The sequence below is a fragment of the Hippoglossus stenolepis genome, chromosome 14 (genome assembly GCF_022539355.2).
Source record: "Hippoglossus stenolepis isolate QCI-W04-F060 chromosome 14, HSTE1.2, whole genome shotgun sequence".
NCBI classification, from domain to species: domain Eukaryota; kingdom Metazoa; phylum Chordata; class Actinopteri; order Pleuronectiformes; family Pleuronectidae; genus Hippoglossus; species Hippoglossus stenolepis.
This window is the reverse complement of record NC_061496.1, coordinates 17,175,181-17,199,894: the sequence shown is the minus strand read 5'-3', so window position 1 is coordinate 17,199,894 and position 24,714 is coordinate 17,175,181. Positions and strand designations below refer to the sequence as shown.

The following is a 24,714-nucleotide window of genomic DNA, read 5'->3' as shown; positions in this document are numbered from 1 at the left end:
AGGGAGCTGGGACAGACCTGAGTCCTGCAGACCTGTGTCCTACGGATTCCTTCGAAACGCATCATTTGAACATCTTTGTTGCCTCAGTTGAAAACAAGCACATCCCAACACAGATTAGAAAATTAAAGACTCTTTTACTCAACTTTAACCCCAGCGTTCCTTGGATCTGTCTCAAGGAATTATTGCACAGTATCCTAACAGATGGCATCTGTACTTTCAAGTTTCTGTCTCATGCAGCCCTGTGAGGCCTTTAGCCGTGTCTTCATTCACTGAACACAAGGACTGAGATGGTTCAAATATTAGGGACCAATAATATCTTAACTGTAAAACAGCACCTGTAAGGTGGCAATATCTTCAAAAAGAGCAAAATAGTCATATTAATTATGAATCTGTGGTTACGTTTTATTAGCTTCTTGTTCTTTTCAATTCTTGGAAAAAAAGACAGAATCTCTAAAAACAGAAAATAAGTCGGTAACAAAGGATTACCACCTGTGTTACACCAGAGATCCACACAGTTGAATAAAAGACACTTCTCTTTTTAAACGAAAGCTTCTCATGTGTTCATGAAGCTCCTGTCATTGTTCTTTCATCATCCCACACACTGTATTTTTCTAAACACATCCCAACTCGTTGTATTGCTTATAGTTCCATTCCTCCACAGACAAAACAACACCAACCTTAATATGTGCTATTTAACTTCTGTTCATATTTGAAACCAGACATGATATGATGATAGAACATAATTATTCAGTACTATGACACACTTGCATTTAATTTGTATCCAAATGTGAAGTGGAAAAACAATCAGAGTAAGTACAAAGATAAATAAAGAGTTCGCAAAAGAGCTTAAACTTGAACATTATTGTCTTTGGTTACAAAGATACAAACATGAAAAGCAGGTAAACTTGGTAAAACACAAATAAAAGTCAGACTTTGGTTCATACATTGACAAAAAAGCCTGAAAATCCTGACTCTTCTTTGAAAACAATCAAACAGAACAGCCGTAACCTCAAAAGTTTAACAATGCAACACTCACTCGCTAAGATTTAAATATATCAGTTTGGTTAAAGGTAAAACTGCTTTTGCACTTATTTTTGTTAGTGAGAGCAATGGAGGGCAGAAGTCTGAAAGAGATTTATCTTAATTACAGGGCAGCTAGCTGGAAAAAAAAACGTATACCTCTTCCCTTTGAATACAAAAATCGATCAGTAATATTTCCACAAATAATCAGCGAAAGACGAGCGATAAAGGGAAATATAACATGTTTGAGAGAGTTTGCTCTTTTGTTTACAATACAGTGCTGGAAAAGAAATGGTTGTTGTTGAATTATATAAGATGAAGAGCCAGACACTGTCCACTCGTCGAATTTCAGTGAACATATTTCTTAGCTTATAACAATTATAGACAATTTCAACATAAAATAAATACTTGATTCAAAATTGAAGTTTTAGATATTTCTAAATTGACTAAAATTCCCCCTTAACATGGAGAACAAATGACTAAGATGGCCATCGGCCAGGTTTATATAAACCATGACCTGTGTAATTTTAGAGTTGCTTCTAAGTTCCAGACACTGAAGAAACAGGAACTTAGCCGACAGCTGTGACCGACTGGTGTGAGACATAAACTAAGACCAACAACAAGAAGGCGCTAACAGCCTCTCAGATGCTCCACGAAACCAAAGAGCTGGAGGTATTTTCAGTCGTTCTTCAACACAGCCAAGCTCGCTCCATCACTGAGATGCGACTGTGTTCTTAGCACGGACTGACGACAGTGAGAATCCATATGAGCAACAGATAAGGCTTTAATGGCTCACCATACTCAAGGTTTGGGAAATTTAGCTGACTATACCTAAAACAAACCAAAACGACACAAATACAGTGAAAAACACACTCATCTGAATGTATTGTTTTCATTTTTCCCCAGGAGTAAGGACACATCACCAGTTGTGTCCACTTCAAATCTACATACATGACGGGTACAGGGTATTTAAAAACACTTTTTAAAGTGATGAAGTGAAATAGAATAACAACAATTAGTAGAACAAATGTGCAAATCATCCCCTTTGAAACATTCTTTACTGGAGGGCTTTTCTATCGCACTGCATTAGGTTTACAGATGCTCCTTTTCCCATGTTAAGTCTGGTGTGCCTCAGGGGTCAATTTTAGGTACAATTTTGTCCTCATATATATATATATATATATATATATATATAAAATGCTAGAGCCATTTTAAATTCAAGGGATGCAGATCGTTTCATCTCCTCATTCCTTCACTATAGACAAATTTTGTGTCTGAACCAAAATCAACTTTGAAACGACTACAGACTGTTTCAGCCTGTCCTTGCTTCTAATTGGAACTAAGAGGCTCAATCACATTACACCCATTTTAGCCTCTTCACACTGGCTCCCCATTTGTTTTAGGATTGATCCTAAATATATTTTTGTCCTTTCAATCCCGTATGAAGCCTTTCAATCCTCAGGAAGTCTTCTAACTGTTCCTGAGACCAGGTAAGGAGACAGAGATTTTAAACTCAGGGCCTTAAAGCTCTGGAACGACCTGCCCAAGGAAATGTTGAAGACTGTCTGAGTCGTCATCTTTTAAAACGTACTTCTCTCGGAGAGCTTATTTTACCGTAAACCATTTCTATATTTGAACTCACTTCAACTTTTTTAAATTTACTCTTCTTTTTTGTAAAGCACTTAGTAACTGTTTTTAAAATGTACTTTACACATTAATTATTACTATTTATAACTTATTACAAATAAAAACTGGTGGATCAATGTAGTGATCATAGTTAAAAACCTGTTTGCTGTTCTAATAAGTGATTAGAAAACCAAAATATTCCCCAGCACATTCAGGTGTCACGTAGGCTGACACTCTACATGTGGACCACAATGTATCTGACCGACATAACTTGTTACTCAGTTTTTTCTTTTCATCTAATTTCAACAAAAGTCATTTTCCTGTGACACTGTCAATGTTATTGCACAGTATATGAATATATCTGCTGCTACCTAACAGATGGCATCTGTACTTTCAAGTTTCTGCTAAAAAAAACTGTCTAAATGCTTTTTGAGTCTTGAGGCATACTGTGCCTTAAAAACAGTACGTGAAACATTACATCCTCTGGTGCCATAGTAAGCTGAGAGATGCTTTAGATGACACCCGAATGTTTCCATTCAGGACAAAGTAGGAAAAAGGGTGAAGATGTTGGTGACGGTCAGACGTGTTGTATCGCCAACTCCTGTCCTATGAAGCGGCGCAGGCGCTCCAGATACTGGCTGTATAATTCAATGTCATTGTGTCCCGCTCCCTCTACCCAAAGAGGCTCCACGGCCTTGGGGCAGCGCTCGAACAGAGCCAGGCCGTGGGAGAAGTCGATCACCTCGTCCTCTGTCCCGTGGATGATGAGCACTGGAGACGAGATTTTGGACACTTTCTCAATGCTGAAAGGAGAAATAAGGAAAAGATTAAATGTGACATCAATAAAAGTCAGTGAAATATATTATAAAATAGATTAAAAAAATTCATCTATGAAGCTGTATTTTTGTCTGTACTGCAATATTAATTTGTTTCGAGCTATAAAAGATTTATTTGATTTAAAAAGAAGATACACATTTTAATGTTTAGTGTAATAGCAGTGCCATATGTAGCAGTGACTGCTAGGGTTTTATTGCCTCGGTGCTGATAAATGATCATATGTGCCAACGCAACCATCTCTAGCACAGATTTGAAAACAGATTGGATGTTACACACCAGAAAAATAAATATTTGGACTTCACAAGTTTATAGATTTTATCAGTAGAAATTAACATATTTTTTAATAAATTACATAAAAACATGAGCTGGCTTTTAAAAATTTGAAGCAACAGTAAACACACAATCACCAAATCTAACAATGAGTCACTTGATGTAATATCAATTTTTTTTCAAAGAAAACAGGTAATGAAGAATCAGACTGATACACATAGAGAAAGGCAGGATGCCAACTGCCCTCTTACTCAATTTGAAGAACAGACAAACACTGGAGCCCCTTCTCAGCTCACTGCACACACACAGTGGGGCCTTCCCTGGTTTCCTACCACCTCTGCTCCTCACCCACTTGTTGTGTTAAGGCTGACGTTGGCTGCGACTGACCTTCGTCAGACTCAGCCACTAAAACTAAACTGACAAGGAGAGCAGGAAGGATAGAGCCTCGCTAATGATAGCACCACTCTGAGTTGTTATTGTCTGGCCAAGGGAATTGTTTAGTGTCCAAGGATTAAAAATAAAATGTTACAGCACATAACAGGTAACACTCACATTACAAGTCACTTACAAAATCTCTGAGTAGAGCATGCAAGTGAACATGAAGTGTCAAACAGAAGCTCTGTAGGATACAGAGCCAAAAGTACTGACACTCATCACCACCCACCTGTATTCTGTTATATGACCAGATCAGCAGTCACTATTTAATAAACGTTATGTGCAATAGTTGTAAACATAAATGGATGTTAATTACCTCAGTCAAGAAGGATATGGTTTCACTGTCTGTCCGTCGGTTACACAAAAACTACACAGTGGATTTCTATGAAACTCGACAGAAGGATGGAATATGAGCCAAATTTTACTGAGTCACATTCTAGTTCTTTTTAGTAAAGACTGTAACAACACAGTTCTTCTCAGTAAGACTAAATTGATTTCCTGTGTCAGGCTTTGTTTATTAATATGATAGGGTATAACTTTGGTCCCAAACTTTGCCAGAGTAATGTACTTCTAGTAGAAAGGTCACTGTTGAATATAATTATTATGTTATTATTATGAATATTGGATCTTTACAGCCAATGACACATTTAGTGAAAAATATTATTACACCTTGCACCAATACAAAAGTTCAAAGAAACAGAATTTCTAAACAATTCAATACAGGAAAGTGTCAATCATTTTATATTTGATGCTGAGAAGGAGGCTTGTTGAAAAACAGACCAACATTGTGCAGAGACTTACTTGGGGAAAGCGTCAAAGCAGTAGGTTTTCTTTGTGTCAGGAAAGGCCACTCTCATGCCAGACGTCAGAGGTGAGTGAAGAACAACGGCGGCACACTCATACCGCGACGCCAGGTCTACAGTAGGAACTGTACCGATGCTTTGTCCATACAGGATTATATTCTCTGGGCTTATACCATACCTAGTTAAAACCAAAGAGACAGAGAACACCTCATAAAATGGGCCAACAAATAAAACCTAAAAGGGATAGTTCACTGAAAAATGAAAATGTACTAATTTTCTGCTCACCACTATGACGATGGATGGGTTGGTGAAGTGTGTGAGTCCCATAAAAAACACTTTTGGAGTCGGTGTTGCAGCCAAATCCAATACAATTGAAGTAAATGGGACTCCTTCTTCAGACGTAATAAAACAGAAAAAAAACACAACACGCCTCCATACTGCTCGTGTGGTCAGTCATTGAATTTCGACTTGAAACCGCGTCATTTTCACTGTGTTTTAAGCCTAAGGCCGGATATATTCCTGCTGTTTAAACACGCGTTTGCGTAGACAACCGGCTGCGTCGTGAACATAGTTGTTCACATACTTGCAGATGTACTAAGCGTGTTTGATGATTTGCTCTGCCGGATTAGCCTGCTGATGATACATCACAACACACACAGTGAGTCAATCACCCGGTCACATTCCCTAATATTACTGCTACAGCGCACCTACTGGTCAAGTGCATAGTGCATCTGGCGTGCGCGTAGCGTTAATTTCTGAGGACGTGCACAACCGACGCTTCAAATGGACGCAGGATGCGCAAGGCCGCCATCATGAGCACACGTACGCACGCTTAAAGGTCCTCTGATATCCTCCTCGGAGCCGCGTCACTTTCGCACGCACACACACACCAGAAAGCCTCACACACAAGCACAAGCACTCGCCCAAGGGCACCCGTGTCCGCTAGCATCCCTACTTCCAGTAGTGGACTTTAAGGCTAAAAGCATGGTGTAAATTACCTCATTTTGAGTTTAATATGAATGTCGGAGCTTGCAGACACTTGGATGACACCACATGAGCAGTATGGAGGCATGTTGTGTTATTTTCTGTTGTTTTATTACGTCTAAAGAAGGGGTCACCTTGGATGCAACACTATTTAACCCTGAGATTCCTAAAGTGTTTTGTGGGACTCAAACAATTCACCCACCCCTCCATTGTCATAGTGGTGAGTAGATAATGAGTGAATTTTCTTTTTTTTCTGTGAATTATCCCTTTAATCAGCAAAAATATACAGTGGCAAAATCTAAAAATATTACATTTTATTGACAATAAACCTAAACATAAAAGCACCTCTATCAACTCTTAGTTAGCAATCTTTAGTGTTATGTCCTCTCAGGGTTAAAGCCACATTAAAGCAGGTCCGCTAATGAGACATGTTATCACACCACAACATCCTGAAGAGACATGTCTCTCCCAGTCTCCCCTCATCCATAAATCTCACTCTTTTTAATTCCCCTGGCATCTGTCACTGCTTTGATCTCCCCTCTTCATCTCAGCTGTCCTAATCACAACTACTGCTTCCTTCATTCACCCTCTTCTTCACATCTTAATCTTTATTTGACCCTCCTTCTTCTGTCTCCTTTCATTTTTCACTCCTTCTTTTTCTTCTCAGAAACAATCTATCCACATTTTTAACATGGTGTGATTTGTGCCTAATCCAAACAATGTGCCCTTCTTGGCAGAGGAAGATGAAGTCTAATAAATCGTCCCCCTGAAGGACATATATGGGCCAATCATATCATCACTCACCGTGTGCGCAGGGCATGCCAGGCAGCGTCTATGTCTGCATAGAGGTTCTTCTCAGAGGGTTTGCCAGTGCTGCATCCATAGCCGGAGTAGTCGTAGGAAAAGATGTTGCAGTTGATGCGAGTGCCAAGGCCGATGTAGAAGCTGCTCATCTGGCCGAGGTCGACTGCATTACCATGAGAGAAAAGCACTGTAAACCTAAAAGGAGAGACTTGGTCAAAATATGGTCCAGTGGATATAGTTAGCACAAATTCCAAGGATATTTTCAGTATTTCTACCATTTCATGTTTTCTAGGAAATAGCATGTACACAGTCTAGACAAATGTATCATATTGGCAATGTCTACACTTTATATTGCTACAAAACAATACTAGTCATTTGCTTGATCGAAACTGGTACGAATCATATACTGTATATAAAGATGGACAACGCGTCTCCACTTCCACCCAATATATAGAAATGAGGTTTAAATTTTGGAGAGTTATAATGCCGTTCATCTTTATATACAGTCTATTGTATAAACATTGGACATACTACTGGACTTATGAAGCAGACAATTATATTATATTATTAATATAATATACAATCACAGATCTGAGCTGGTAACTAAGTTGAATAAACAAATAACAAAACCATAAACAAGCTGTTTTCAGGATAAACAAAGCCAGGTTACTGAGACTCCACACCAACACATCTTTGTCTGCAAGTGTTGCTTGCTGGAAAATTGGTTTACCACAACACAATGGACTCACATAAATTGTCTCTGACTTCAAGACATTTTGATCAACCTGAGAAGCAGCATATCGACCATAAATGCAGGGTATTCTAGCCGTGGCCTTTCATTCATGAATGCATGTTGTGCTCTCCAGAGAAACCTGATCTGTTGTCTGCAACCTGACTGTTTTGAGATCCTCCCTCAGTGGTTCTGTTTTTCAACACAGACACACACACAGACAGCATTTGGCTTTGCTCTTGGCCTTTCCACTGATAATGTGGCCCAACAATGATTCTGCCATATCAGGTTGAGTTTGGATTCATTTTTGTGTAATAGGAGATATACATTAACATATACGATGACTGTAACATAAGCCTATCCATTTCTTTTTAATCTATTTGGTAAATTAATCAGCAGCTGCACAGAGAACAGGATTGGTGTCAAACAGACGTCAAATATACTTGTATATCTCGCAAAAAAGGTGTTTCCTTTCTCAGACCAAATGATATGTACCCTATTCTCAATAACTATTTACCAATCAAAGACAGTAAAGTCAGTGACAAACCTACAGGATGGAAACCCACATAGCTGAACATGTTATGTCTCTGACTCACTGAACACTGATATCGTTATCATGAACCAGAATCCCAGAACACACAGGAAAGTCAACATTCTAGTTCCTACAAATCACAAGATAAAAAAACAAAAAAGATTGAAGAAACTGTTAAAATGGATGACAGAGATGCACCGAAAACAGAGGGATAATCTTTGAGTCAGCTGAGTCAACAGAGAAGTACAACAACAGGTCAAGTAAAGGAAGTAGACATGGATGTGTGCGCGAGAAGATTGACAAGAAAAGAGGGCGTGGAATCACTCCAGAGGTGTGACATGGTTATAAAATGAATGAGAAAGGTCGAGCAAGCCGAGATTGACAGTTTAACACATACATACAAAAAGAACTGATAAATCACCTACTGACGAGGAAGGTAAACCTTTCAAACTCCCTACCTGGCATTAGGGACACAGCGAATGTACATGCAGGCGACTTTGTTCCCCCGGCTGGATCGAGTGAGGAACACCTCGGTCATGTCCAGCTCCCTCTGCGTGTACTGATACTCTGCTCTCTCCAACAGGTGAAGCTTCCATCTACCTTCCACTTCCCCGGACCCTCCGCTTCCAGCAACGGATGCCCCACTCCGTGTCCGCGGGTTCGATGCCCCAGTTGTCCCCGTTGAGGCAGGGCCCGCCTCTGGGTCGGGGAGGAACGTGTAGGTGGGCTCGGGGGGCAAGAAGGCGAGCTTGGCCGCGATGCGGCTGGGACAGGGCGGGCAGCAGAACAGGCAGCAGATCTCGCTGAAAGAAAGGCCATTCATCCTTCACTGTGCAGGAGGAGGAAGAGGAGGAGGACAAGAGGATCAGTGTGCTGATGCGTCCACATCATCCCAGTGTTTACACAATCAGACACTTATTACAATGAAATGTACAGGGCTTCCACAACACTAGCTTTGTTACATCTCAAGACTATGCAGATTAGAACTACGCGATATCAACATATATAATTAGCACAAGCTTGTTTTCATCAATAGCAATATAACAAAAGTTTAATATAACATCTATATTTATATAGTGTTTATGCACAGTGAGGACTTATAACACATCATTTGGAAAATGTTTTGTTGTTTATCAAGTGTTTGTCTTTGCTCATAAAGAATAATTTAAAACCACAACTGACTCTTGAGCAAAACTCTGTCTTAAAACTTTGTCTTTAAACTCAAAAGAAATAATAATGTGACATTTATTAAGATAATTATTAATATCGACTGATATGAAAACTTTTATCACAAGATCATTTTTGGCCATATCGTCCAGCCCTAATATAGATATAGATGTATAGCATGAAACTGGTCAAGTGTTAATTATCTTTATTATCACTTAAATAATTTATCAGGTAATAATATTCAACATGTTCTGGTTACAGGTTCTTAATTGATGAATTATTTCATTGTACATCAATGTCTGAAAATTGTGGAATGTGTCATTATTACTTTTGTGCAATTTGATAACTTCAAATCCAGTTTTTTGTTTGACAGCCTGAATAATTTGATGACTTATGATAAACAAAGAAGCAGATGAACGTTATTGTTTGAGATCTAAACCTGATGTATTCATGTATGTGGTTAAACTAAATAAGTTGTGTACAGTTTTTTTTACAACTAATAACATTGTTATCACTGTCACTCGGACATATGGTATGTATTAGACTCTGAAGCACATGACATGGATCCGACAGCAGCAGATCTACCTGTTGAACTGAGGAGCTGAGTGGGAGTAAAACCGAGCTGAACGAGAACACAAAGGAGGAAGACTTCCTCCTCCTCTTCAGCCAAACACAGGATCCTGTGGAAGTGTCCTGTCAGCAGCTGGCAGAGGGAAATGTTATTTACTCAGTCCCTGCTGTGGTTTCTGTGAGCTGCCTGAAGTCCACGTCACATCCATGTTGTTGAGCACATTCGACGCCCTGGACGTTTGTAGGGAACCGACGAGTTTCTCCGTCCGTGTTGTTGACCTCCAAAACAAACTGTGGTCGCTCCTCGGGTGCAGTCAAACCCTCTCGGTGATTCTCCCTGGTCCACAGACGAGTGTGAATTAACAATGTCGGTGACAGCACGACTCGTTTCCCCGGACAGAGACGTCTGTACGTCTGCGTGTAGCAGCTAAACGCTACTCTGGCTTTAAGCTAACCTCCAGACATAAACACGGCTCAGATCCGCAGAAACTTCGCTCACCGACTCCAAAATTAAAAAACGAAAACGTTCAACCTACGTTCGCGTACGTCCGTGAATCGGCAGAGGACAGAGCCGCCGTGTCCTCTTCACTCCTCATTTAAACTAATCCGTGTATGTCCGGTGTTTTCCGACTTCTCCGCTGTTTCACCGCACCCGGAAGCGACAGCTGACAGGATGTCATGTGACGCGCTCCCATTGGACAATGAGGGGAAACTTGTTATCGCTCTGAGTGACGTATAGACCAACCCGACATGTCTGAACTTCATTGTTCTGTCACCTTTGAAGAAAAGAACAGGTGACATGTCGCAGTGACCCTTGTTAATGACGTGATCATGATACAGATGACTAGACCTATTAAAGGTGTGAGCCCAGCACATAGTTACGGAAGAGTATTGCATTCACTTGAGATAAGTTTCACTTGAGATAAGTTTCATTTAAAAAAAATATTAATAATAAAAAAACTTTATATAGAGCTTTTTATTTTTTTTTCAAGTGAATGCAATACGCTTCCGTACACAGTATTTATTTACTTCTTAATAATAATGAACATAATGCATCATCGTTTTTGTGTGTAGGCAACTGATAAAATGGTACTTTACACCCCCTGACCTTTCAGGCCCCTGAGTCAGTATGAAGCATACAGTGACTGTTAAAATACTCCAAACAACCACAAAGAGGCACTAAACAAACACAAAGAGACACCAAACAACCACAAAGAGACACTAAACAAACACAAAGAGACACCAAACAATATGACTATTTGTATTAGTTTTGTGTGTCTTTCAGTTTCCCATGTTGGTGGACTGGGTCGCCTTTCTTTGCAAAAGGGCCTAATTTTGTCATAATCTTTCCATGGCTGCCCCATCCCAAACACACACTTCAAGTTATCCCGGCTGACTATGGTCAAAGCATTTGGAAACCAAATTACAATAAATATATATTGTCACTCTTGAAGTTTCGAGCCATGCAGATATTTTTGGTTGCAGCTGTCCACCCACTGCCCCAATACAATGAAAGCTAATGGTATTTAATTTGCGGTGCTCACAGCATATACAAAAATCACATTTATCAATGTGTCTTTTCAGAAACAGTAAGGTAGGTAAATGACCACGTGTTTTTTTGATTTGGTAATAAGGTCCAACCATTCCAGTAATGTTCAGATTTTAGTCTAGGTATAGTCATATTTATCACAGGGTTTCTCCAGGAAAATAACTAATATTAGACTAAACACATGGGTCAAAAATGACCCATACAGTATGTATTCACTACGAAACACCTTCCATTCATTTCACACAGCTGCTTTTGCACATCTGATGCATGTAAGTGTTATTTTACAATCCATTACTAGTGAGAAAGCAAAATATGTACAATACTAACTCGCTGTTCGCTCGCTAGCTTCCTTTCTGGCTAGCTAACCATAGCTAGATAAACAAAATAAAACTCAAAATATAACAGTATATACCTAATAGACTGATTGATATGTATTTAAAAATATGCTTTTGATTTTGATTTTATTTATCCATACAAGATGAAAGAAATGCTCATCATGAACGATGACTAGCAGGAGCCCATTGACAGCTGACCGCCGTCAAAACTGACGTATTCTGGAGTAATTGGAATGGTTGTGGCAAAATGGCTCAACAGCACCACCTAAAATGCAGCAATTCTGTCTGGTTTAACCGATCTTCACGAAATTCGGTACTCACGTGTATCATGACCGGATGAAAGAAAACTCCCGCCACCAATTTGATTAACGCAACAGGAAGTCTGCCATTTTGGATTTAGTGGCTAACTGAGGTCATTCTAACACTGTCTGACCAAATAGTCACCTTGGATGGTATTAGTTTGGCCCCTAGCTCCACTGTGAGGAGCCTGGAGTTATCTTTGACCAGGACATGTCGTTTGACCCAAATATAAAACAAGTCTATAGGACAGCTTTCTTCCACCAGCGCAATATTATGCAAACATTTGAAGATTAGGAACATCCTGTCTCAGAAAGATGCTGACAAACTAGTCCATGCATTTGTTACCTCTACACTGGATTACTGTAATTCTTTATCATCAGGATGTCTTCAGTTGGTCCAAAATGCTCCAGCACGAGTAATGACAGGAACTAGAACAGATCATATTACACCTGTCTAAGCTTCTCTACATCAGCTACCTGCAAAACTCAGGATAGAAATCAAGATCCTGCTCCTCACATACAAAGCCATTAACATCCATCCCCTTCATATATCAAAGAGCTCATAACACCGTATTATCCCAATAGATCACTTTGCTCCTAAAACACAGGCTCTCATGTGGTTCCTAGAGTCTGTAAGAATAGAATAGGAGGTATAGCCTTCAGCTACCAAGCTCCTCTCCTGTGGAACCAGCTCCCACTGTGGCTTCAGCAGGCAGACACCGTCCCTACATTTATGGTTAAACTTAAAACGTTTCTATTTGAAAAAGCCTATAGTTAGGACTGGATCGGGGGAGTCTTGACCCATCCCTTAGTTATGCTGCTATAGGTCTATACTGCTGCGGGAATTCCCATCATGCACTGAGCACCTCTCCCCTTCTTTCTGTCTCTCTGCCCCCAAATTTCTTTATTTATTTTACTACATGTCACTCACTTTTAGTTTTTTCCATCCCATAGTGCACAACTGTTCCTGGTCTCTCTCTCTCCCCCTCTCCCTCTCTGTATTCTCTCCTCTCTTCCCCATTTTCTCAGCTCACCATAATCGATCGAGGCAGTTGGCCGCCCACATTGAGTCTGGTTCTGCGAGAGGTTTATTTTAGTTAATCAGGGAGTTTTTTCTCTCCATAGTCACTAAAGTGCTGCTCATTCAGGCAACTGTTGGGTTTCTCTATGCTTTTTAAGGTCTTGACCTTCTATGCAAAGTGCCCTGAGATAATGTATATTATGATTTGGCGCTATACAAATAAAATTGAATTAATGGCTGTGTAATTCTTCTGGGAGGTCCTGTTATGGTGCCTGATGCTCACTGAGACAAACTGGACTTTTCCTGCTAAGTGTTAAGTGTGAGAGTGTCTATGAGGTCAGTTGAAGCCCATGTGCGAATAGAGCTTTGGCTTTAATTACTGTGCAATTGAAATGAATTGTATGATTATGGTTTGTGATATGGAGGAAACCATACATAACAGGTAATAATAGTAAAATAATAAAACTGTGCCACACACTCGTTTTAAACATATGCACTAATGACACTTCTACCCAGTGGATTATGTGACAGCACTGTTTCCATTAAATTCCTTTTCCTTGGTGCTTGTTTTTTTCTAGTTTGAGGTGCGCGCTGTGACACCACATTCAAAGGCTTCAGAGTGCGATCTGTAGCTTGACAAAACGGACATGTTTTGAGTTAAGACACATATAGTTGGTACAACTTTTCATTAATTTAATTCTCATGATGGCAGAAAAATAATGCTGTCAAGAAATTGCAGTGATGTAATTTTGCGATACAAATGACAGAATAAGTGTATTTAATTCAGGCAATTCCTGTTACACCATACAACAAAGTACATTATGTGCTGTTGTGTTGTACCATATGCACCTACACTGTTTTGTTAATAGCAGTGAGGCCACAGTACATATATTTACCATCTGGAGAAGCAACGACACCAGTAGTGATTGCAACTGTACACCAGTGAATACAGAAACAGAACTTTTAAAACAATCTATTAAAAGATGATGGCTTTCAGCCGTTCAATATTTATCCATCCATCATCCGTCCCTCTTATCCTCTAAGGGTCACAGGGGGAGCTGGAGCTGGAGCCAATCCCAGCTGACATTGGGTGAGAGGCGGGGTTCACCTTGAATAGGTCGCCAGCATATTACTGCAGCCAACATACAGAGACACACAACCACTCACAATCACACCTACGGTCGATTTATAGTCTCCATTTAACCCAACCCCAATCTGCATGTTTTTGGACTGTGGGAAGAAGCCACAGTACCTGAACAAATTCCACAAAGACATGAGGAAAACATGTAAACTCCACACAGAAAGACCCCGGCCGAACTGGGATTCGAACACAGAGCAGTGTGTATAAGGCAACAGTGCTAACCCCCGCACTGAAATATGCATCTAATAAATACAAAAATAAATACAAAAGACAAGTGTATTTTAAAATAAACTTTGTGATTTTATTGTTTTAATACTTACTCTTACACATCATACAATCCTAAATCTTTAAAAAGAAAAACAAAATAAAAAGATATCTGGTGGTGTTTCTGGGGGACTGGAGTGCCAAAGGGACAAGAACTACAGCTTTTGTGAACATTGTAGATTTCATTTCATGTCCCTCAAGCGCACCTCAATAAGACAAAATGAAACATCTTTTGTCCTTCCTTCTGCAGTTTGCAGACTCATCACAATGTTCAGGATTATCATAATGATCAATCATAACCCCTGCATGATGAAGACACTGATTATGAAAGGCTGTGCTAAAAGATGGGACTGAAAACAACAAAATCATATTAGAGCAACAGACAGAGAAAACAAATGTACGGATAATATCTAGATTACTTAGGTATGGTTGCCATAAATGCTGGTGCCAAGTCCTTCACCACAAACAACAGTTTTAGCTATCCAACTGTCCATCGCATGTAAGAAAATTGGGCCTAATCAATATTAGGGCTGAGTAGTTTGATAGAGGATGTCACGGCTTATTGTGTGAATTATGGTGGTTTACATTCAAACTGCTCATGTCTTAAAAAACAAAACAAGGGAGGTGTGATGAGCAGTCAACAGAAAACTGTAAACCATGAAGTCCACATGATTTACAATCATCCCAAGTAAACAAGTTTTTTCTCTGACAGCACTTTCAATCTGAAAAACTGAGCACTCTGTATGCAAAAAAATATTTTGTATTGGTCGTCAACCGAGCAGGCACAATGCAGGGAACACAAATCTGCAGAGCTGCTCTGACCACAAGCCACGACAACATAATTATCACTTAAGAATCCGCATTGACTCCTTTTATGTTTTAGTTTTTCACAGCTTGGGGTTCACATGACTTATCCCAGGACAACACCGTCCCAGTCTTGTATATTCAATCACAGTCATTTAGACATGTTCACCATCATCACTGCCAAGACCTTCACATGAATCCTGGTTAAGGCCAATTTTCCAATCATAGGCGCCCAGAGTAAAACTCAACTAGGTCCAACATGATATTCTGTGTGTACAAGAGGGAAGTGTCATTCATGTCCAACCCATTCTGCATTGGCTTTTTAAACAACACACATACTCTGAAAAAACCTTGCAACTCCAGATCAAGCATCATTTACAAGGAAAGCTTTGACGATAATGAAAAAATTAAACCTCAATTGCCCGTATACATCTCACAAAAACCTTTTAAATTTTCTGTAATATTAAGGGTTATATGCTATGACTAGACTTCAGTAGCATGGTAAAAGAACGGACTGGAATACTGTGTAATTCATCGAGGTTAATTAAGCTCAAAGGGGTTTGTTAATAATCGGACTAGTATTGAAAAAAAGAAGCCACGTGGTCTGTTGAGATACTCATGGTAAAGACAGCTACTGAATGTTGTTTGAAAATGATACAGGCAGATGCAAATAAAAGGGGAAACAAGCTGGAAAAAACTAATTCTGTGCCATTCTATGCAAATTCTTTTTTGTGGATAATTATGAAAAGCACTTTTATACACAGTACTATTCTTCACCTTAGTCCCCCACCTTTATTACCTGGCAGAAATCTACAATAAGATTATACTATATGAATAGGAGCCATATGGTATTTACATTTGGAAGAAAACACTTTAGAGTCCTGTTAACTTGAGCCTCAAGGTTGCTGCCATGCATTGTGCTACTGCTGTGTGGCTTTTTAAAACATTCCAGCTTCATTTCAGACTGTGCAGTCAGTTACGAAATGGTACCTCATACGTTTGTCTGCACACATGCAAGTAGGTTGGATCTTCCTAGAAGAAGCTAGCTAGAAGCGGTCTTCGTAGTAAAAGGGCTCGTCTGAATCTGAGCACATTGTATAAGCACAGCAAGCAACTCTGCAGCATCGCAACAATCTTTACATTAGCTGAGGGTGTGTGTCAGTGTGTGGAGTAACCGCTGCGACCCAGGTCAGTTTTTATTCAGCATTTGTCAGTGGTCTGCTGGTGGTTAGAGAATTGTGGAGCTTCACTCAGACTCCATCGAACATAAAAGGGCATTCAAGGAGAACGCCTCGCCTCGATCCAACACGAACACCCTTTCCTCAGCGAGGCTCCTGCATACATCAAATATAAACTGCGAATGACCCAGATGCTGAACAAAACTGAGTAGGTGTGGCACAGTATCTTGTGATCTGAAGTTGACACACTTTGTTGTGCTTTGTTTCTAAATCCAGAACAATGGACATTTCACTGCAAAAATCTTAATTGTAACGGCTTAACTGGACTCTAATCCATCATGTCAGAGCTTGTGTGTTTTTTCTTCAATGGTTATATAATTAAGATGGAATTACTTAAATATAAATGCAAAGGTTAAATGCACATCTCAATGATTTGCTGACACATGCTGCCAATCCTCCAGCACAGACCAACCAAACGATAAAAAATAAATAGAATGCAATCACACAATTCAAGCTAACTACAATATATTAATATAGATCTTCTGATGTCATACGCTCATTAAAACAGAAAAAAAGAACACATAATTCAATCACTCAGTTAAGTCAAGGTTCTCAGTTTCCCCTACACAGTCCCTCCCCAACCTTCCCCCACCATTAGCTGTTCATGCACCCAATATCAGTATGATAAGTCAATATATCAAAGAACATTTCTGGAAAATGCTGAAACTTGGGAGTTCAACATGTGGTGACCCATGGAACAAAGGTTGGAGGGGCAGGAGAAAAATAAAATGCCAAATTGACACAGAGTTGACATCATTTTCAGTCTGGGAGAAAAAAAATAATATTCCAAAGCCCTTAAAAGGTCTCGCTGATACATGAAATCTCGCAGTTAGGTTGTTTTTTTTAACTCTCTAGACCCTAAAATTGACCTCTGTGTCGTTATCCAGGCTGCAACACATTCCTTAACAGCTTATCCCCGTCTCATTTCAACCATCTTACAGGGATTGTATAAAAATAAACCACACGATCCCCCAAGTTGAGAAACAAAAAGGGGTAAAAATCAAATGCCTTCCCTTACCACACAGCAACGTTTATGTCCACAAAGCCTCTACGGCTCTCTCCCCGACTCTCGACACACACACACGCTTTCATACAAACACAAGAACACGCACACACACTCGCACACACACAGGTTCAGCCACAGTCACCAGCGGAGAGAGAGGGAGAGGCTAGTTAGGGAAGCGTCAGGACAGTGGCTGCGACCTCACCACCCCGACCCGCCCATCTTAGACTACCATGAACAAATGAAGCCATGATATCAGGTGTTTTCATCCAAGTCGCCATTGTTCAAATTCAAAGTCAGAGAGACTCTTGTTGCACTCAAGTCCTCATAACTTCTGAATTTTCTCAGCCACCACGATCGGGTTCTCCTTGCGTATGCGGGCAGCCGCTGCACTCCGGTAATCATAGGGACAGTCGTGTTTGTCGGAATAACGGTGAATGGCACAGAACAGGTTGCCGCAGCGACAGTCAAAACCTTTAATAAAGAGTAGCAAACAGGGTCAGTCAAACACAGAAGCTTTATAATGAACATCATTTCAAGAGTTGGCACATTTTATAGAGCAGATCTGCAGGTTGAAAGGTTCATAGATGAAAACCCAACATCCCTGTCGAGGTATATCTGCTTTTAAATTGGACATATTAATAAAAATACAGTACAAAAAAAACAGAAAATGAACATAGGTGTGTAAATGAAACCAAGTTTGACTGGACCCTGAGGATACTGCCATTATCAGACTGTATTCAGTCGTTTTCAGTTTCTTAGTGAGGATCGTGATCAGGATGAGGCGTATACACAAATATAGCTATTCAATATTAAATAGTCCCCCTGGAGTTTCTTGTCAGGCAATTCTGCTTTGGAAAAAATGGAGGCCAAGCAGTTCACTGTGAAATGCTTTGGTCTGTGAAATGCACCACTTAATTGCACAATGATTCTCTCTGCACCAAAGTATTTGGGTTTGGAGTATTTAACAACAAACCATAGCCTGGTAGAAAGATTTTGAGAAGGTGGGTTACAGGCATTTGATTGTAAAGCCCTTGAAGGTAGCCATGGATATTAAGTCATTTCTAAATAAATCAATAAGACAGGAAGCTTGAATGTCAATAACACAGTGCCTCTCATATATATATATATATATACACACACACACACACACACATATATAGTTTTACACTTATCATTATCTAATCATCTTCTTTTTTTTTTACACAGCTGCTTTTGTACACATTTCCACATAGTTTTTACACAGGGTGGCCCTGCTGTTAATAACAGTGTCTCCGCTGTGGAGAACAGTCTCACTCTAAGGACAGAGGTTTATAAAGGGCTGGTGTGACTCGCTGGCTGAAATGCGGACGAGAGGGAACTTCCAAACGGGGCTCGATTACTTTCAGTAAGTGTTTGAACCCTGCTTTCTCAACAACAGACAACGGTTGCATGTCTGCTGCTATAAAAACACCTATGTCGCTCGTTTTTGCTTTGACACGGTCTGAATTATTTGCCGCGGGGAGCTGGGTTTGCACATAACTCGTTTTTTCCTTGTCCCACTAATGTTAGTGGACATCACTCTGGTGACGCCATTTCAAACAAGTCTGCATGTTCGATGTGCTACCAGCTACATGTCCGATAGCAGTTGCACAATGTCGGCTTTTGTACGATCCCCTCGTCTTTGTCCGTTGTCATTATACAGCGGACTTAAATGATGAGGGAGGGTCTTCACACTCCCGTTTGTCTGCGGTTGCTATGACTACGAGCCTACAGCACATCCGGTCCTTCGCTAAAGTTGTCCCTTGGAATTTAAGATGCACACAAATAAGTTCCGCACGTGGACTCACTGCATTCGTTCAGTACAAGTGCGTTCAGATACATGTACTGTTACACCCCTAAAGCGTAATGTCTGTTCTTGTAACACAAAGGACCATAAAACATAAGGACGCTGCACAATAACAAAGAGCTAATTAAAAACAATGTTATTTGTGTATTAAACCATTCTGAATTTCATTTTCTGACAGGTTATGACTGTCAGATAAGGGGAGTAAAGTCCCAGCAAGGGACATTCATGACTCACAAACCTTTGGACCTTACCAGTAAAAAAGAAGAATTCACAGTTTTGTGTGTGTGTGTGTGTGCGCTCCATAAACTTCCTCTCTTCCTTACCAGTGAGGCCTACTTTCTTTCGGCATGAAAAGCAGCGGTTCTTTTTCTTGTTTTTATCCGGGGTTTGGTCCCCATCAGATGAAGCCTGTGCCCCTTCCCCCAGTGGCTCTGGTGGAAAAAGAGAACAATAATGGTCACAAACAAGCATAGCATATATGTTTAACACTTACTGGTAAAATACTGAGGCTAACAGAAACCCTAAGAAAACATTGAAAATGAGGTTAATATTTTTGAAAGTGGGGATTTCTGGAATCCATAGGTAAAGGACACATACGATAAGTCATGCATGAAAAGAGCTTTACAGGTTCCAAGGTGAAGGAGGTTTCTTGCACACTGCCTCTTGATTGAGGCGGTGTTATCCTTGAATATTCTTTTCTGTTTGAATGGAGTCAGAGTGAAGCTCCATGTTTTTCTAACCAGCAGCAGACCACTGACAAATGGGGGTAGAGGGTAGCAAGTTAATTCCTTTTGTTTGTCTGTGTATTCATACGTAAGGAGTGTCCTCCAAGTGCAACTCATATCATGTGACATGTGAATTGATTGGGAAAAGAGAATAGTATTTCTACGATGTCTACCTGTGCTGTTGGAAGTGCCCTCCTCTTCTCCCTCCTCGCCATCTGCTCGATCAGGGTCTACAGCTCCCGAATCCTGGGAGATGCTCATTGCGGTCATCTGCTGTGTTACTGGGCTGGGAGAGCTAGGGCTGAAATCACAACATAAAATAAATGTAAGACCACACAGTAATTCTTTTCTAATTCATAAAATAAATGCAGTATATGTATGACAGAGAGATTCATGTCTATTTGCATGAAAATATCTGTGATACCCCTCTTAAAATTCACAGACAAACTAAGCTGCTCTCAGACATGCACTGAACTCTGCAGTTCCTCCGTATTTTCTACAGAGGAGGTGCGCCTGTGAACGCAAATGTCCGAGTGAGACTGAACTCCGCAGTCTCTCCGGGCTTTCACTGCCTGGCCTCCGAGTATATTGTCCGAAGAAATCCAGGAGAATTCGATGTGTGAACACGACAGGAGATCCCTGCTTCTAATATGCGACAGATGCAAAAATGAAAAAAAAAAAAAAAAAGACACTAAAATCTCCCAGTGAAAAAGCAGTGACAGACACATAGAAGACACTGATAAAGATGTCTAGAGAGTTTGTGGTGATTAGCGCTGTCACCAGTGTCTGCGTGATCTCTGCAGCGGAGTTAATTAGTCACTTCCTGCCTCTGTCTGCTCCAACACTTGCCAGAATAATGCGGAGGATTTGTTGCTCTTGTAAACGCATCCGTGCAGAGAAGTGTGTTGTGCATGTGTGAAAGGCAAACCCTGAGTAAACTCTTTAGCCAATTTTCCGGATTTTACCCGCAGGTCATGTCTGAAAACGGCTCTAGATGCTCTAGCAGCCTTTCAAATAATGCTTAACTATCCTGAAACTTTTTTTTTGTTTCTCGTTTTGTGGCATAAATTTGATTTGAAGGAGAGAAAAAAATAATCGTGGATCATCAGCGCCTTTGTGAAAAACTACTCTGAGAAATACTTTCGATGAGAGGAGATATCACAACTGACAAGACTCATGCAACTATAAAACAGACAGGGCCAACAAAAATGTTCAGTGGAAACAAGTATCGATGACAATACTATGCAGAAGCAGCAGTTTCAAATTTGTCTGAAAAAACAATTGGACTTTTTGACAAGATTCTGGAAAGAATCAACCCATCAAAAACTGGTGCATTGCAATGTGTGATATCTGTTTTCCATAAAACTTAAAAAATGTAGAAGTGGGTCTTATTTATTTACTGCTAAAATATTTAACCCTCAAATCTTCTATTTGGTTTTCTTTTCTAATATGTACCCTGGTCTTTTGTCTGTGTTTGTTTTATTTTAAACAAATGACAGTTGCATCTCTAGCACAATCCAACACAAACAGCAGGTTATAGTTCATTAAAAAAACAGCCGTGGGGCTCCCAAGACATCTTCATATATTTGTCTCAGCAATCACACTGTCTTCAAAACGGTACGAATAATTTAAAAAAAAAATCTATTTTACGATTTATTTATTTATTTTGCTGCAAAACAAATCCACCTATGGGTACAAATAAAATAACCTGACCTTCTTTATTGGCATATCTGCAGCAAGCCATACAAGGAGACGACCATAATGCTAAATTTTAAAATTGAATTAGGTCTGCAACTATTATTAAACATTACCCAGCAATTTTTCACAACCGGCCCTTGAGCAAGATTTAAAAACTACATTACAGTACACTTCAGCTTTTTCTTTCAGTATCAACATTGAGCAAAAGAGGATTTTCATACATTACTGTGTCTTCTAAGAACTAAATAAAATGTTGGCTCATACAAGGCATTGTATTGGCCTTGTGTTGTATTGTGCCTCGCTGACAACTATTCTAATGTGCAATATCTCAGATTACAGTGCTTCTCTGTAAAATGGGGTTAGAGATGAGCGTAGCACATTGTCGTATAAGACATTTTTGGGTAAACGGGCAAAGAGCTCTTTCCAAAGAGCAGAGTCGTCTGGAAATATACGTAATATATGTACAATTATTGTAATATAATCCCAAGAGACTGTATGTTGATAAGCAAGATGTAAATACAAAGACATACAAAGACACGCACAGACACACACACACACACACACACAGCATACCCTACCATCTCAGATTTCTGCCAAGACAAGCTGTTATACTCTGATTAACTGAGGGGGACTAATGAGAGCACATCAGAACATAATGTGTTGGAGCTGGTGATGAACTAATCTACTCATTAAGTCCATTAAATCATAGTTTAATGAATAATTAAGTACAATGTCCAATATAATGATAAACAACATGTGCAGGATAAGTTTCCACATCTTCATATCAATAGTTAGTCTTGTTGGCCACTTAAAATATTTGACAATGCACACTGAAAATTAGATTTAACAATTAATTCAATTTATTTGTAGAAAAATACAGGTCGGAGTGATTTTCCTCTCGTCAGTCAACATACCTGCTCGTTGGTTCCTCGGGTGGGGTCCCTGCTACCTCTGTACTGGGCTCTGGGGTTGTGCTTTCCACAGTCACACCAGCTGATCCTGGTGATCCTGCAGGTGATGTAGCAGCTGTGTGGGGGAAAGAACAGTCAGACATCACGGACAACAATCAGGGAACGTGTTGTTTTGAACCCTGAGCTTGTGACTTAAACTCTTATTAAATGCCACTCATTGCCTGTGTATGTCTACCAAGTTCAGGTGTGTTTTGAGTTAATGAGAAACAGCAGATGGATATGTCACTCTCTTGCTTTCTGATGCCACAGTGCAGGCAGCTACTGCTACCTCGGTTCTCCAACCCCTTTTAGCAAATTCGAGCACCACCCCATACAGCCTATAGAGATTTTGAGTGCCCCCCCCCTGCTTATCTTTTCTACTTTTCAGACCCATATCCAGCCTCCCCCAGCTTTTTATTAGGTCACGTCTCTCCCATCTTCCTACCTTTCTCTCCCGGGGGGCTGGATCGCCCCCCGCCCTGTTGTCTCTGCAGGTGTTCCTTGTAGCAGACCGAGCACATGCCGTTGGTGCGGGGGTTACCATAGAAACCGCATCCCATAGTGCAAAGCATTGGCACCTGCGTCTGATTGGTCTCCTGAGCCATGCTCCGGCAGAGGGGGTAAGGGGGATGGGAGAGGATGTTCCTGAAAATGGGGGGGGCAGAAGTTAGTGAAAATGATAAGTAGTCCATGTCTGATCACACTTTAGTCCTTGAGCTAAAAGAGCTTGGAGACTGGCATTGGAGCATGAGAGTGGAGTTGGAGCAAACATGTGGGGACTGAGGGATAAGACCAACTCATTGTAGGTGAATGTTTTCTTATTTTTTAACAACAACTAAGTTTACGCCCCAACACCCTCAACTGAATAACAGAGTCCAGTTGTGCCACTAAAGCAAATCTGGACATTGTCACACTTAAATGAGAACACACACTCCAACTAAAGTTTACAATTGAATGTGATCCACACAAAACGATGTCTGTCATTAAGGGCAACATGGGACAGGACATAAATACAAGGTCAGATGTGCCACTTGATAATAGGATGCTTCCCTGAAAGCATGGGAAAGAGGCACCAGTGGTTTTATCTAAGTATTAGGCTGTAATTCTGTTAGAAACAATGTGTGAACAGTTGAGTACAACATACACAACAAAAGGTTCAAGGTAAGACTGAGAAAAAAACAAGTTACAATCTGGGAAACCAGGAGCTAGCTCAGCAGCCCCCCGCCGCCGCACAGCAAGGTGTTTAGTTCCAGGACAAAGTTAACAATAAAAACAACAAAAGCCACAGACGTGTCTTCACCAAACCATCAGGAAACTTACACCAAACCCCAATGCAGCGATGACCTGGCCCTCGCTAACAACACGTCGCTTACGATCTCTCCACTCACAACTTACAGCTGACTGTCCCCAGCCTGAGTTCGTCCGCAGCAGAAAACAATCGGGGTCCTGTGCAGCTCAAAGCAAATACTGTAACATTAGCAAACAGCCTCGGCTGGAGGGCTTTTTGTTGGTCTGACATTAAAACACAAAACACAAAAGGGAAGGGCAGGACTTCACGAGTCTTCTTCCATCACGCTGGGGGGGGAAAAAGCAAGAAAACTAAAAAAGCAAAGCGTCCCGAGCGACGGACCGTAAACAAATCCGTTGGTTTTAAAAGCGAATAACCGCTGATGTTAGCATGCTAGCGTTAGCCGCGCCGCTAGCCTCATCAGCCAGCCCCACAACACACAGCGCCTCCCGACCGGGTCCTGGCCGCTTTCTGAAGCCGTCACCCGCAGCGGGGGCGTCTCACCGCGGGGCGGGGAGGAGACAGTACCTGGGGGTCAAAGTACCGGCGGCTGTCGATGGGCCTGGACCTCAGGTTTGTACAAGTGGAGTCCCCCAGCAGAGCGCGCGGCCTCCTACACAGCGCTAGCTCCCGACATTCGAAACAACGACCATGACGTCATCCCAGCATCAATTCAGACCGGCTATCTCTCACGCACACGCACGCGCGCGCGCACACACACACACACACACACATCACCACAACATCACCAAATATGTACAAAATGTGTGTCGGCGATTTATTGACATATCAC

At 40.7% G+C, this 24,714-nt stretch overlaps 2 protein-coding genes across 4 annotated transcripts; both read right to left on the bottom strand.

Moving 5' to 3' along the window:
* Positions 1–377: 377 nt before the first annotated feature.
* Positions 378–10,658, bottom strand: abhd17ab (abhydrolase domain containing 17A, depalmitoylase b). The gene is made up of 5 exons (XM_047343174.1): positions 9,794–10,658; positions 8,500–8,870; positions 6,780–6,974; positions 4,990–5,169; positions 378–3,449 (listed from the first exon to the last, which is right to left on the bottom strand). The coding sequence occupies exons 2-5, from the start codon at positions 8,862–8,864 to the stop codon at positions 3,224–3,226; spliced, it is 966 nt and encodes a 321-aa protein (XP_047199130.1). The 5' UTR covers positions 8,865–8,870; positions 9,794–10,658; the 3' UTR covers positions 378–3,223.
* A 3,744-nt stretch (positions 10,659–14,402) lies between these two features.
* On the bottom strand, positions 14,403–24,605 carry zgc:77486 (uncharacterized protein LOC405808 homolog). 3 transcript variants are annotated; one of them, XM_047343175.1, is made up of 6 exons: positions 24,450–24,605; positions 23,079–23,278; positions 22,598–22,709; positions 20,159–20,286; positions 19,584–19,691; positions 14,403–17,906 (listed from the first exon to the last, which is right to left on the bottom strand). In XM_047343175.1, the coding sequence occupies exons 2-6, from the start codon at positions 23,236–23,238 to the stop codon at positions 17,758–17,760; spliced, it is 657 nt and encodes a 218-aa protein (XP_047199131.1). In that variant the 5' UTR covers positions 23,239–23,278; positions 24,450–24,605; the 3' UTR covers positions 14,403–17,757. The 3 variants fall into 3 exon arrangements, with proteins under 3 accessions (XP_047199131.1, XP_047199132.1, XP_047199133.1); XM_047343176.1 differs by lacking the exon at positions 24,450–24,605 and adding an exon at positions 23,954–24,411; XM_047343177.1 differs by lacking the exon at positions 24,450–24,605 and adding an exon at positions 24,029–24,411.
* Positions 24,606–24,714: the final 109 nt, after the last annotated feature.